This window comes from Ambystoma mexicanum, chromosome 2q (genome assembly GCF_040938575.1).
Source record: "Ambystoma mexicanum isolate Mex_15411 chromosome 2q, UKY_AmexF1_1, whole genome shotgun sequence".
Taxonomy (NCBI): Eukaryota; Metazoa; Chordata; class Amphibia; order Caudata; family Ambystomatidae; genus Ambystoma; species Ambystoma mexicanum.
In genome coordinates, this window is record NC_090924.1 from 209,008,074 (window position 1) to 209,022,909 (window position 14,836).

At 43.3% G+C, this 14,836-nt stretch overlaps 1 protein-coding gene across 1 annotated transcript in view; it reads right to left on the bottom strand.

Annotated features, from left to right (window-relative positions):
- The window catches only part of SYT17 (synaptotagmin 17), a 962,035-nt gene that overhangs the window by 434,757 nt on the left and 512,442 nt on the right, over positions 1–14,836 (bottom strand). The window contains exon 6 of the mRNA XM_069647133.1: positions 2,654–2,774. Coding sequence (XP_069503234.1) covers positions 2,654–2,774 — 121 coding nt within the window. The remainder of the gene's footprint in view (positions 1–2,653; positions 2,775–14,836) is intronic.

The following is a 14,836-nucleotide window of genomic DNA, read 5'->3' on the forward strand; positions in this document are numbered from 1 at the left end:
ATTGTGAGCCTAAGCCATGCATAAAGGAACAGGTGAGTGAATACCCCTCAATTTACTATGCTAGACTGAGAGGGTCCGGGTTCTAAAGACGGGAAAGCTGGAAAAATCTATGGGCACTTTCAAATGTGGTGAGTTTTGAACTTTGGCTCCTCTGGGAGCAAAACCCTGGTCCGGGCCTGCCGGAAATTCTATGAGGCCAGCTAGGAACTTTATGGAAATGGTGATAGGGGTACGGTATGAAGGATTCCTCTTAGGCTGAAGCTAGCCTCTTCTGGGAGTAAATCTGCATAACCCCGCCTCCTCTACTTTTCTCCATCTGGCGATGCAGTTGTCATGTCATGTTAGCAGAAGGCAGCATTGGGTTCATAGGCCCAAAGAGGGGTGAGTAGTCTGATTACCAGCTGTAACAATTAGGTCTAATTGGAGAGTTAAGGCACGCTCCATGAATTGCGTGCCACTCGTGGATATTATATATTTATTTACTGTTTTGTGGAGTTATAAATGTCACATTCTTGCTGCCCTGTAAAGGGCAACACAACACTAACATGGGAGGACATAAGGAAAGATGACATAATAAAACCTGACAAACACAACACACCCATCTAGTATAACAAAACCAACAGTATCCCCCAAAATTAAGGGAGAATACATGAACAAACAGATAACTAAAAAGAAAAATGAGCAAAACTGCTTTAAAATCCAAAAATGCATGTTGAATACAAGATTGCAATTGGAAAGGGAGAATTTAAAAGGAACACACAAGGGAAGTGGGGGGAGCAGAGTTGGGTACAGATGCATTGAGGCGAGAAGTGATTGGGCCTCATTACGAGGTTGGAGGTAGTCATAGCGCTATTAGCTATTAGCGCCATGACTACCTCCAATACCGGTACCATGTCCGGTCCCGTTCAATGGGGACTTACCCATCTATTCCGACCTTTGCGGGACCGGTAAGTCCCCTTTGAAAAAGCCATTCCCCATTCCCATTTCAGCCCCCATAGGGCTCAATGGGAATGGGGAAGGTGCTAATAACGGTACCGCAAATTACTGTACCGTTATTAGCTCTGAAGTCCCTTAACGGGTCCCTTCCAAAACGCCTGGTAAAACCAGGCGTTAAGGAAGAGACCTGCTAAGAGACCTCATAGTAGGGCGGTAAGGTATTACCGGCACCGGTGCCCTTACCGGTGCCGGTAATCCCTTACCGCCCACCTCATAATGAGGCCCATTGTCTAAACAAGGCTGTGGCGTGGAAGGAGAAACACCCATCTAAGAGTAAAAACAATATGTACAAAAAAAGAGCAATTTCAAGCATGCAATTGGCAGCAGACCACATATATCTTAACAGAACCAACATGACACAATGCCCCAGCAGATTTAACACAACATGCTGTAGTCTAACTTAAGATAGTATACCCTATCAAACATTGCACTCCAACGCATGACAGAGCGTCGCAAAGATAGTATAGGTAGCACAGCACAGCCACACAGCAAAAACATGGCATGTCGTAGTAAGTCAGGCAAACAATAATGCAACCCAGAATAACAGCACTGTAAAGGTACCATGCCCCAAAAAAGATGTTACGGTGCCCACTTCTTTCAATAGTGAGGCTCGCATTAGCAGCCGCTTTAAATTTCAGATCTTTTGCATTGCTCACTGGGCAATTCATCAGACCAGTGCAGAGTACCATTTGGGCTAAACTCGCCCCCTATGCACCATCTAGTGCCCTCCGGTTGGCGTCTTAGAAACGTCTGATAGTCCCTAGATTCCACAGAACCCGAGCAGGAGGTCGAGCTTTCCCGACTCTGGCATCTGTCATGTGGAACCCTCTCCTGGCTCAATTACTGGAGTTGAGTAACCATCTGGGCTTTCGGAAAGCTCTGAAAATGTACCTTTTTAAAATATGTTCTTGATCACAGGCTATTTCTAAAAAGGTTGTATGTCACTCACTGTATTTCCTCTAGCACCTAGATGCCTCCAGGCCATAGCCAGCGCTTTACAAATCCTGTTACATTACGTTACCTCGTTATACCCTTCCTCGCCCCACTCCTTACTTAGCTTGTGGATTTATTGTCCCCCCGCCCTCTCAATAGACACTTAATACCCCAAAAAAATGAAAATCCACCAACCCAAAATGATTCCAAGTGTTAATATCCCCGCAAAAATATCACCATACAAAAATATTGCCATATTTCTGCGCCGATATTAAGCCATGGAACCTGCGGGGTACACCCCTGCAACTCCCATATTTATTTTAAAGGGAGCGGGGGACACCCCCGGAACCCCAGTCACATTTACCTCATAAATTATCCCCACCAATAATATAGCCTATGGCCTTACCCCACGATCATATATATGGTGATATTATTGGTGGAGATAATGTTACCTGATACCCCCAAAATGGCCCCTTCAGACTCCTCCTGTCATTAGGAGCATTCATAAACCAACCCTCTAGCCAGTGTCCCGCCTGTCTTTTGGTCTATCTCTTGGATGGGTGCTGTCTGCAGAAAAACTGTATTTCTCTTTTTCAGGACAGGATGTGAGAAGCATTGCTAATGTGCAAGCACAGCCATCAAAATAATGGATTTAGCGTCATTTTTCGAACCAGGTGTGCACACATGTGGACGCTTAGAATTGTAAGAGAAATTTCTGGTGTACCTGAGCCTTGGCTCATATCCGTTTGCAGAAGCTGCTTTGCTCTAATGATGTCTACGTTCAATCGTCCCGCACTTGGCAAATAATTAAGAGATAGGAGTAGCTCCCCCAGTTCAACTTCATTCTGCAGGAGAAAAAAAAAAGAGATGGTGAAATTGTAAGACATGTACTTCCGAGACATTTAGGTGCATGTACTGTCAATATTGGTAGACCTTTCAATTTAATTTACTGAAAAGGTTATGTGTGTCCTTCCTCCTGCAAGAGAGGTTTAGTGATGGCTGTAAAATACGAAGGATTGTATTGGATCAACATAAATAGAACAACAGTGTACGTTTACACAAGCTTTCTGGAGCACACGTGACTCCTTCTACGGATATTATAAACGAGATAGCTGACGATCACATGACTTCTCAGCGTTGGGTTATTCCCAATGCAAAATGAAGTTGCACCACTGAATTCCGTCCAGATTCTGATTGTTCACAGCTTTCGGTAATGGTACCAGTTTCAGAAATGCACGCAGAGTTTAAAGTATGTTAGGACTCTATCGAAAATGTAGCAATGACTGGAAATAAAATGGAATTTCAGACACTCAAAATTGATGTAAGATGTCAATGGAAAAAAGTAAATATAAAGTGACTGTGTGCAGATCAAAATTGTGCTCGTAGAATTACGAAAGTGGCCCAAGTGGATAACATTTAAATACCATATCTATAAACAGTGAGGTCGGGTAATATTTATATATTTAGTGGCCATGCAGGGTGCGGCTGCCAATCTGGTTGCTTAGAATGTGTCAGAATCTGACGATCAAAGCCTACGTTCGCACCCTCCGCCATTCTCCCTCCCACTCCCTGCTATGTCCTGTCCGCTCACCGTCCCCTCTCAGGCTCTACTTACCTGATGGTTTTTCAATGTCTATGAGGGGCTCCACACGGATCAACACCTTCCATTTCCATGCCAGCCATGTTGAGCGAGCATTTTTCTTGAAACAAAGGGTTGCACACTTGCACGCTTGCTGTGACCCCGGAACGTAAACATGGGGTGCTAGTAGCAACAATAACTAACTCCCCATGATGTATCAGGTGGTAACAGCCCAGGAACTCTCTATAAATCCCCTCACTATGATCAAGCACGTTTACTCAGGCCCAGGGCCGTTAACACCCACACACCCCAGGGATCCAGTTATTGAAGTTAATAGGCCCTGAGCCGGGGGGGGGGGGGGCTTTACCGAGTCAGGTAATGCCCCGGCGCCCATAATTACAGGCCCTAGCATAGCAAGGTCCTTAGAGTAGGCCCTGTGCATTACTGACTCCGTTATGCCCCCCACTCGCCCAGGGGATTACTGCTATTAGTATCCCGGGTCTATTTCCCAGGATACTAATAGTTTCGACACTGGTTAGGGTGAAAGCTGCAGATATGATTACCGTCTGTGATCACCGCATTTGGAAGCAGGAGTTTCAGTAGAAAAAATGGAATGGTTGCATTCTCACAGTGCCTGCGAATCTGCAGCGGCCATGTTGGGAGAGGGAACGTAATGTACATTGTATAGGAATAAAATGGAAAACGTGTTGATTTTATTCCATTGTATTCCTGTACAATGTGTATTTAAAAAAAAAAGAAAAAGCTATTAGGCATGGAGTCGTTGTATGGGAATACAATGGAAAATGTGTCCATTTTATTCCACTGTATTCCTGTATAATTAATATGTAAAAAAAAAAAAAAATCAGTATTAAGTGAATGCTACTACACATGTAAGTATTCACTAAATACCGTATTTTGTTTACAAATGACAAACTATATTAATTTTTAAAAGCTGCTACATTTTAACGATGCTCTTGTCTGTGTACACTTGATCTCAAGTAGTGGTCATGTAATTGCAGAGACCCTTTTAACTTGTCCCCCCCAAAGAGGACAGTGTCATTATTCAGTCTTCCAGCTCATGCTCCCTGTTTGAAGAATTTCCCAGCTCATTTCAACTGCACTGGAAACAATTTAAAAGCGCATCGATAAACTGCAGCCTTTCCAGTTTATGGTACAGTGTGTGCTTCAGTGCTCTGAGTCGAGTTCATTAATGAAACTGAATGCGGAGTTCTGCGGCTAGCCTACTCTCTGGGAAGGGTAACATCACAAGATGTGTGTCTGTTTGCACATTAGAACCTCAAGGAGACAAAATGAGGGAGACAAAATATAATGCACGAGAATTGAAAGAAGAAAAAATGTAATGTAACTTTGGTTGTACATACGAAGTGGGTTTGATGGCATTGAACAAGTGTGCAGGAACATAATAACACAAAACATTCCAGAAGAAGTTAACTATGTTTCACAAAAACCAAAGATCAAACGTCAGAAAAACAAGATGTAACACGGCGAAGGGTTTTAGTGAGTGTGAATCAAATTGTACATTTCCTAAGAATCTGAAAGAACAACTTGCAAATTGTGGCAAGGTATTACAATCAGAAACAGTATTTGGGAGGGTGACAGATGAGGCAGAGGAGGGTGCAATGCTGGCAGTAGAAGGGAAAGTGTTAACGGAAGGCACATCACATTGAGCAGTGGCAGGAGGATTGTGGACGGTGCCATGGTGCAGGATGGAAGAACAATGCATTCTTTTGTTGGCTTGTGGCTGCCAATAACTTTCTATGGAGGAAGCATTGTGATGTCCAGTAACGGCCATAGTTTGCGAGAATTGGAGTCCAGAATTTGATAGCAGCGAAATGGCGGTGGCGCAAATAGAGTGATTGGTGTACATGCTATGAAGATGTGCTTGTTGAATGATTTTAGACATAAAATTGCCTAGGGTATTTTTGCCTAAAGGCCTAGTTGAATACCAGAATATTTCTGTTGCCAGCTTTTCTTTTTTTAGACGACGTGGTGCAACAGAGAAACGCAGAGCATCTGGAGGTAGCTTGGACATGTATTGAAGAAACAAACTCACCGGACAGCCATGTAGATGAGGAATGGCATGGATACGGCCACATAGATCACTGTGGTGCCTTTCAAGAAGCGGTTGGTGTTTTTTGTTAATTCATTAAAGGTTAAAATGGAATATTGTTTGCCATTTTCATCAGTAATCCCAGTGAAAGCATTGGCGGGCAATAGTCTGAGTGCTTCTCGCCCCCGACGGGCAAAATGGATCTGTATGTCGAACCATGCCTTATATTGTAGAGTATCTGGAAAGTTCAGATTAAAGACGCCAGAAGACCGCAACTTCAAAAGGTCCATGTAAGAAATTGCAGCTTAAAGAACAGCAAGGTCTTCACCAAAACGTTGTAGCCATTTAATACTGCTAACAAATACACTGTACATAATCCTGGTTGTGTATTATGTTGATATTGCGGCTAAATGATGGATTACTCAGATTTAGATTGATGCCAGACAGCAGATAAATGAGGCTCTGGGACTGGTATTCTGTGCCTGGCACAGTTCGTACTTTGGCATAAAACTGTCAAAGAAGGTTGGCTAAAGAAGGAATACCTCCGTAGTCAAATAATTGTGAATAGCCTTTTTCAAGAAGCCAACTTTAAAAGTGTCAACTGCCCATTTGGTGGCAAACTGTGTTTTTACCTCAGCCTTATTCAATTCAATTGTGTCTAAATAAGTGCTGCCCACACTAGCATTTCTTTTAGGATGGTCTGGCACACTAGTAGAAACTGAAGAAGTACTCTGCAGTGTGTTTCTGCTTTGTCTCTCTCCTATTTCTGTGTAGGGATCTTCTAGACACTCCTCCAATGTTTGTGTGCCAAAGAGATTGAAGTTGATGGCAGTGGGATGGGAAACGCAGTACTAGTTATCCGCTATCTGTTGCTGGCCTAGTGAAGTTATAATTAATGGTGAAGAAGTTTGCTGCGTCGAGGATGTCACCGAAAAATGTCGAGAGGCTAAAGGCAGCTGTGCGTCCTCAAAATGGATGTCGAATGCGAATGTAGAGAAAAGATGAGGCATGGAAGGAAAAGAACATTGCTAAAAGCTGCGCTGAACTACAGGTGAGGGATTCCTACACTAGTAACCCCCGATGTTAGTCTAATCACAGGCGCATTTACATTTCGAGAAGCACCATGCGGGCTACTAATACTGCTAAATCCCAGTGGCACAGAGCCCAGGGGGTGCCAAGAGAAAGAAAGTGCATCAGATGCCAAAGGCTTACCTGCAACTGACCCAATACCTAGTCGGGCTCATTTTTAGTCCCTTGTAACACAAACAGAGGTGTTAAAACCTGGCATAAAAAGGGTCATGCCAGGTTTAACATCCGCTTTTGCCCTCCAAGGAATTTTCCTCATTTATGCAGGTGAAGTGGGGCCTTGAACAGGGTTATCTGGTATGAGTTGTATAGCTCAGTGGCCATGTGCTCGTCTTGGAAGCAAGTCGACGCTACACAGGTTCGAATCCCGGATCCGTGCTTAGAAACCTCTTTGGTATTAAGCGTGTTATAAATAACTAATCATAATATCATTTCCACCTTGCATTCTGGCTCTGGCTGAAAAAGCTATTGTGTTTCCACCTTTTTATGATGGTACAAAAACATTGGCTTCCTGTGGAATCTGCCTCTTTCTAGTACAATGGTGGACCTTAGCAATACAAGTGTATTTTAATGTTTTGGGGAACACCCAGGGGATTTCAGAGAAAGAAAAGAGACCTTAAAAAGAAAGACGGAAATGCTGACAAACATTCTTAATTTCCCAGACATGTTCTCCAACGATTCCTTTGACTATTGGATGAATCATTGGCAGGCAACTTCTCTCCCAAAAGATCAATTGAAACATCCATTGAAACAGTGTTTGTTAAACAATACTGCTTACCATTAGCATCTTTAAAAACATTAGAAATGTGGAAGCTTGTGAAGTTATTCACCCAGTTCACAGTTCCCTACAGCACATAAAAACCCAATATGGAGATTGGAGACTCTCTGATGACCGGAGGAGGCTGAGCAAGAGGGTATATACATCTCCTGATGGCAATGATCCTTCATGAACAAAGGTCTTGCCCAAGTTCAAGGATGGCACACACCCACAGAGCGGGCAGGCCAATATAAATGTACCTTTGGGAAGCAACAACACACATAGATTAGGGCTCCCTTTGATACATTTAAAGTCAAAATGATTTCTACATAGTCCTCCACAAAGCAAAGCCAGATGCCACTGAGAGGGGAAATCTAAATTATGCTGCTGGCGTTCTGATGAAATCACCTACTATTGTAGATCACCGATAGTGATTCGCCACATGCCCACCCAACTCTGTGAGTGTGGGGATGATGATGCCGCTAGAAAGTTTAATGATGACCAGTGTTAACATGTTAGGGCATATATATAATATGAAAATAGAACTAAAAGGACAGATCAATAAGAAAATAAAACTGTTTACATATTTTAATAATACAATCACATATATAAAAAACAATATTAAATAATTTTCCAATCTAGAGCCAATTAATAGGCTACACCTCAATTTGGAGCAAAGACAGAAGGCAAAAAAATTATACATCATGTTTCACAATCATTAAACACTTTTACAATAGATGTCTCTAGTATCGCTCTGTTATTCCACAGAGGTAACTCATCTCGACATGTTTCAGTTCTTAATGTCTTTTATACAGAACTTTCGTCAGGAGAAAAAGTGTGCATCCAGTGCCTATTGTGCGTCCACGTTGAATAGAGATAAAACCACATACAGTACACAACCTCAGGGGGTCCTTGCGGGGGCGTACAATCCTATTATTGAATTGAAGGAGGACACAGAACTCTCTCCTCTCAGTGGCGCCCACAGCTTTTCTTCAACACGGTGTATGGTTGTCAGAACGGTCGCCTCTGTTTCTCTGTTCGCTGTGCTGTTACTTCGGTCTGTTCATCGGTTCGGCATGCCTTTCCATTGGTCTGTAGGGCATGACCTCAACCAAGAGTGCAATGCCCAAAAGAAGACAGCGCAAGATCTATTCAAGTTGCAATAGCCTACTACTTCAAGGGATCATAGGAGTTCATTGGGGCTAGTCAACTGCAGCAGAGAATTAATTGAGAATTATGCAGAGATTACACTGTTCCCAGTGGAATTACTGAAAAAGACGGCAAGTGGAAATTGGGGGACAGATCCAACATCAAGCAGTACATCCACTGAAACAGAGTTTATCTGAAGATCCTTTCCTTGCCTATCCTGAAACGAATATGGAATGCTGCCTAACTGCTGTGTTACACAAAAAGCCTTATCTGGCTACTTTGAGAGTTTCATATGAGAGTAAAATGCAATAAAATGTGGAAGTGCTGTTTAACCCATGGAAAAAGGGCCTGCTTGCTAGTGTATTTGCACTTAAACATTTTTGAAGCTGTGCACAGTAGGAGAAGGTCATAATTGAAACATATGATCAACCTTGTTGTACCTTCAGACTGAATGAATCAGAGTTGTAATCTTTCAGATGATCAAATACATTGAATGATGGCCCTGCAGGGATTGCCAGTCAAGGTCTGGTATTGACAAGACAAGATAAAAGGAACCCAATAGCCTAGGATCTTGTAGATATGTATGACTGTGCTGCAGAGCCCGCTCAAAACCGATGTATATGTAAATTCACGCCATAAAACCTATGATGATTATCCAACACCTTTACCAGGCTACCACAAAGGGCCAACAAGTAGTCCAGTAACTGAATTGATCGTTGGCTACACATCAGGCCATCATCACTGCTATCCACACTGGTGAAAATAAACGGTTATTGTTATAGCCTCCATTTATGCAAGAAATGGGTTTGTAGAATTTTAACAGATTGAATGGCATTTGGTATTCTGTGTGCAACCAAGAAACAATTGCAGGAGAGGGTGATGATATAGCCAAGAATGATTAAACCAATCTGTTGGTAGACACTTGATATGTACCATCTCCTGGGGAGTGCCAAACTTCTGCAATAACCCAATCACAGAGTCATAATGATGGTGACCTTCCAACAGTACAGTAGAGGGTATATGCTCAAGATGCCAAAGAACTATCCGATTGTTCGGAATGTAGTTATATTTATGCCACATACTTCCACACCCTGGTCACACATGAACCTTTTCTTTTATGTTTGCTCTGGTGAATTTCTTGCTCGTTGATACAACAAAAAGGGTGACTCTGGACTACATGTCCCAGGAGAACTCTGGGCCATGGGCATGTGACATGCAACCCACAACTTACTTCGGTGAGTTTTCAAGGGGAAATGCACTGACAGGTCCAGGAAGTAAAAGAGAAACAAAGGTCAGCATAGCATCTCTTCAGGGAGCCCGATAACACCCCGTTTGTTTTCTTTTCTGGTGTTCACCTTTGGTTTGGCCAGTTTTGTGTTTGCCTCTGACCTTGCTACTGACCCAGTCAGCATTAGGACTGGCCTAGAATACAATTTTACTCCTTTGACTCGCGGTTGCCGAACACTTGCATACTCATAGAGATAAGCTTGTGGAATTGTAAATGACCCTTGGACTGCTTACCTTTTACTGAAGCATCACTTTTCTGGACCAGAAGTGCCTCAGACTGGTTTGTGATTTGCTTGTTCTATTCCTGGTACTTCCCCATGTGCACAACACTGATTTCTCATTCCACAAAGGTTCCTTGCTTGAAAGGCCTGCTACCAGCGGATTCACTCCTGTTAACCGTCATCCATACCTACCGAATACTTACCTTCCTTGGACTGTCTCTTGCTTGCTGGCCTGACACTTCCCACCCTTCAGACCCTTCCTTGTTTCTCACCTGTTTAGCAGTACTGCCTGTGTGCCATCGGATATGACCCATCTGATCGTGTGTTTGTGTGTCCTGGTTCAACCGACACATCTACGCTATTGACTCAGGCATAATATCATAAGAGGAGTTGGATGTCCACTAAGGATGCCTTGTCTTCTGTATTGTGCTGTTAATCAAACATTTCTGTTTTCTTTCCTCATAGCCTCGGAGTGGAACTGTGGTTTACCTCGCCACTGTTCATGCTATCGATCGGCAACATGGCTCATGTCTCTCTCAGGGTTCAAGTCCTAAAAATAAAAGTGGGGTTACTCATTAACATACCAAATGAATGTGGCGTCACCTGAAATTAGCATATCAAGGTGCCCTCTGAAAAAGGTGGGGGGACTCCAAGTGTACCCTCGACTTGAGTCCTAGTCTCTCCGTATGGTGAGACAGTGACAGGGAAATCTTTCATCCACAAATAATCCAATCAATAGGTCAATAAACGTTTTAATGGTTATCAGAAAAGAATCAAAACAAACATCAGCAGGACAGGTCACAATGAAGAAATCCCAAGCGAACTAACTGCTCCTAAACCACAGCGCAGTTCCCTGCACATATCACAAACTTCAAGGAAAAGTACAGAAACCTATCAATAATCCAACTCCTGGATGAGGAAGTTCCACCCTCAGACACAGCTGCATGATATTATAATTGGAGCAGGAGGTCATCCTTTTCTTGTTTGTTTCGACTATAGCAGCATATCTGCCTAGTTATTACCGGACTGTTTATATTGTTGCGAGTACAAAGAAACTGAAACTGCCTTGCTGAGCCGAGCATAACTAATATGATAAGTGAATCTTTGCATCTCTGCATAGGCCATAGCACAGTTACAATGGCTGGCCTGGCCTAATCATAGCAGCCATATTTAGACTTGCTTCAAACTGCAGTAACACATTTCTACAGTAATCAGAGATCTACAACAAGGTTAGAACATGCACTGCTCTACAATTATTCTATATTCATATATTTTTCCCACCTCAACGTTTTAAAGAGCTGTTTGCATGGACAATTGCACCTTGATTGTTTGAAGACTACATTTTGCCTGCCTGCGGGGATGAATGTCACAGCTGACCTTGTGACAGGACTTGTTCGGGCAATAGCTAGTTTACCGATTGACATTGTAGCGGTACAAGCCACCAGAAGTCCAAGATTAAACCTGATCCGGGGAAACATCTTCCCAATTCTACAGGATGGGAAGACTCCAGCTTCTGCAGCTGCTCCCCCCACAGCCTACAGTCCACTGTTGCCCAAACCGTCACAAGTGGTATTCAGAGCCCTTTCCCTTTGCCCGCCACCCCAGAATGGTGCTTCAAGGAGTTACAGAAATGTTCTTGAATAGCACAAGCTGCTCTTTTCATGTAGGCATGATGCATTTCCCGATCCAATTTAGAGGCAGACCTTGTGCTTTCATGCTTATGGAGGTGTGATGGCCTATTGGGGTCACCCCCTGCTGGAAGCTAAAGACACACAGCTTATTGTATTTGATGCCCTTCCTGCTGCCATGGCACAAGTGAGTGACACAAGAAGCAAAGCTGAAGCCGGTTAGACCACAGGGGAGAAAGGACCTGCGGATATACATGTCAGAGTTCAACCAATTGGCTGCCGAGACCTCTTGGTCTGAGGAGAAAAAGGTAGATGCCTTCTGTAGAGGTTTAATGGAGGAACTGGAACATGCTTTCTTTGTAATTCCTTCCTTACTGGATAGTTATCCCGAGTTGTTGGATTCAGTCCTCCAACTGGATGCTTAGATATCATAAAGGCCCAGAGATGGCCGCCATCTAGATCTTCACAATATAAATAAGCTATAGGTATAGTCCATGCATTTACGTACCTCCATTTCCTTCCATAAACTTATATCAGACTGACCAAATCTGGTGGATGAAGTACACTTGTGGCTGGGTGCACACCTTTCTGGTAAAAGTATTTGACGTTAAGGCTTAGGAACATTCGTGGGGTGCTAGGGAGAAGAAGCAACCCTGACACTAGGAGGTGTACAACAGTAAATAACAGCAGATGTCCAAAGTCTTGTGGAACATTCCCGTCCCTCGCACACCCTTTATGTGTTGAAATACAACCAAAAGTTTAAAGAATTCAAAATGATTCAAGAAAACTATTATCTCGTTTGCTTGTGAACTACATGTTCATTATATTTATCCAACCAACAAAAAGTAATTTTTATCAATACCAGTGTTGATACATTAATACTTCAAAAGAAAGTTTTTTGAATGTTGTCAGATTCTGTTTGGAATCATGCCATAAGTTACATACAATTATCATCATTGTTTAACTCATAATAAAACATCCAATATTATTGTGTCATACGCTCAAACTGCTCAACGTGTTTCGGGAATATATCCCTTCTTCAGGAGCTTTCTTTAAGAAAAGATTAAAGACCCATCTTTTCAATTAAATGACCCTGAGATGCTTCTAAAATATCTTTTTCTGTGGCGTTGCCTCATGGATACTCCTTTTTTGTTATCTGTTATATCTGTCATGTAGTGCCCTCACACCTTCGGGTCTATGGCCACGCTATATAAATGCATTGAAGTGAAGTAAAGCTGATTATTTCTTTTTATGCTTCTCATTGTTCTACAATCAATTGAAAGACAATATTTTCATTAATATACTCTTATAAATCGCACAAGATGAATCTATCTGTAATTCTGAGGTTAAGTAATCACCTGAACGATGCTCCAGTTCTGGTGGATGAACACTGTGACCAACAGCGTTCTTCCAGCTCTTTGTCCATATCCCAGGCATGGGCATTGGGTCTTACCTTGCCACCCACGGCCTCTTGCTGGATTGGTCCACAGCTGCAGGGCGGGCGGTTCCTGTCAGTGATCTTTCTGCTTCAGTGGCATTGGATGATTACTTCGCTGCATGCTCATGTCCTGCTCCCAGTCATGCTCCTGGTTTCACTGCATTCAAACGTTTCAGCCAGAAACAGCTAGTATGAAATCTACGCTGATCATCTGAATATGGATGTTCAAAAATATATAAATAACATTTGCTGAAAAACAAACTTGCCATCAATATCATATGCGGTGCTAGATGGATCGCAGTGCAGGACATACACCCTTTTGGTTTGGGTCAAACATTATATATTATGATCAGCTGTGTTCTATAAAAATGAATTACTGAGTTTATCAAACGCATCATGAATTGGAATGTTTCCCCTGACACCAGCACTCTGTTTTCGCTGTCACTGTTCGCACGCAGATTTGTTGCACATGTTCTGGCAGTACTATGAGTCAGAGGAAGACTGGGAGGGAACATTTCACAAATGGGAGTATGTGCGAGTGAACTGGACTAGCCAAACAGCAGGGGTGTGCTTATCAGATATGTAGCCGAGGTGGAATTCCAGCAAACATAAAAGTAAACTTATACATTTAGGGCTAACACTTTACTTGGCGAGCTGGAAGTCCGATGGGCACAGGCCGAGATGAAATCAGTAGTCACACAAGCATGCACACAGACGTGGAGAACTCGACTAATGTGCTAACTTTGTTCATTTCCCTGATTTGAGGCCTAATTCACAGAAGCGTTTTATAATGGCAAAACCCTGCTGAAAAACACTCTGTGGATAAGGGCCATAGGGCCGATTCATGGAATTATTTGTGTGGAAAATAGTGAACTTGCGTGCCAAACTGTGTGCGTAATCCTGTTCTTCGATTCATGTAATCGAAGGCACAGGATCCTCCTTGGACTTGCGTGGATTTCGCGGTGGCCCAGCATGCCTCTGCGAGTGGCCGAGTGCCTTGCACGAGACATCATGTAAGGGCATGGACGTGGCTTGCTTAGAGGACAGGGAAGTGGGCTGAACACAGAAAATGGGGAAGAACATGTGTAAAAAGGGGTGTTAAGAGGGGCGGCCAGCAGGCAGTCCATCACACGCCCACTAATATGCGGAACAATACGTATTCAGGTATCCGACTGCGCAAACCCCAGCAGGGAAATGGCCATGCAAAGCCCTCATACTATCCGCCACCCAAGATAGGCATACAGACAGGCGCATAGGATTCACCGTGCAGAGGTAAGATCAGGTATCGGATTTAGGAATGCGTGCATGCAGCTGGTCTTCTGATCTAACTTAGTGGTGCTCGTACTCAGTGTAGTGGGGTGCAGGAATGGTTTAAGAGGGTTTGCAAGCAGATTTTCCCAGTTATACCCGAATTCTGAACAATTTTACACATGTTGTGGGGGAGCTGGTAACAGTTATGGGGGAACCCACGCAGGGTCCCCGAGATGCAGTCCTGGTTGCGGGAGACCCCACATACTGTTTTGAAGGTGCATCTAGTTGCACTCGGGGAGAATGCAAAGGTGGCTGTTTCTGGCTGTTTTTGATTGGGGGCGTTTCGGGGGCATACCTGCCAAAACTTGTGTATATGGTTACTTTGCATGGACAATTAGATGAATACGCGGATCAAGCAGACCAAAATTGCACGCAGGCTC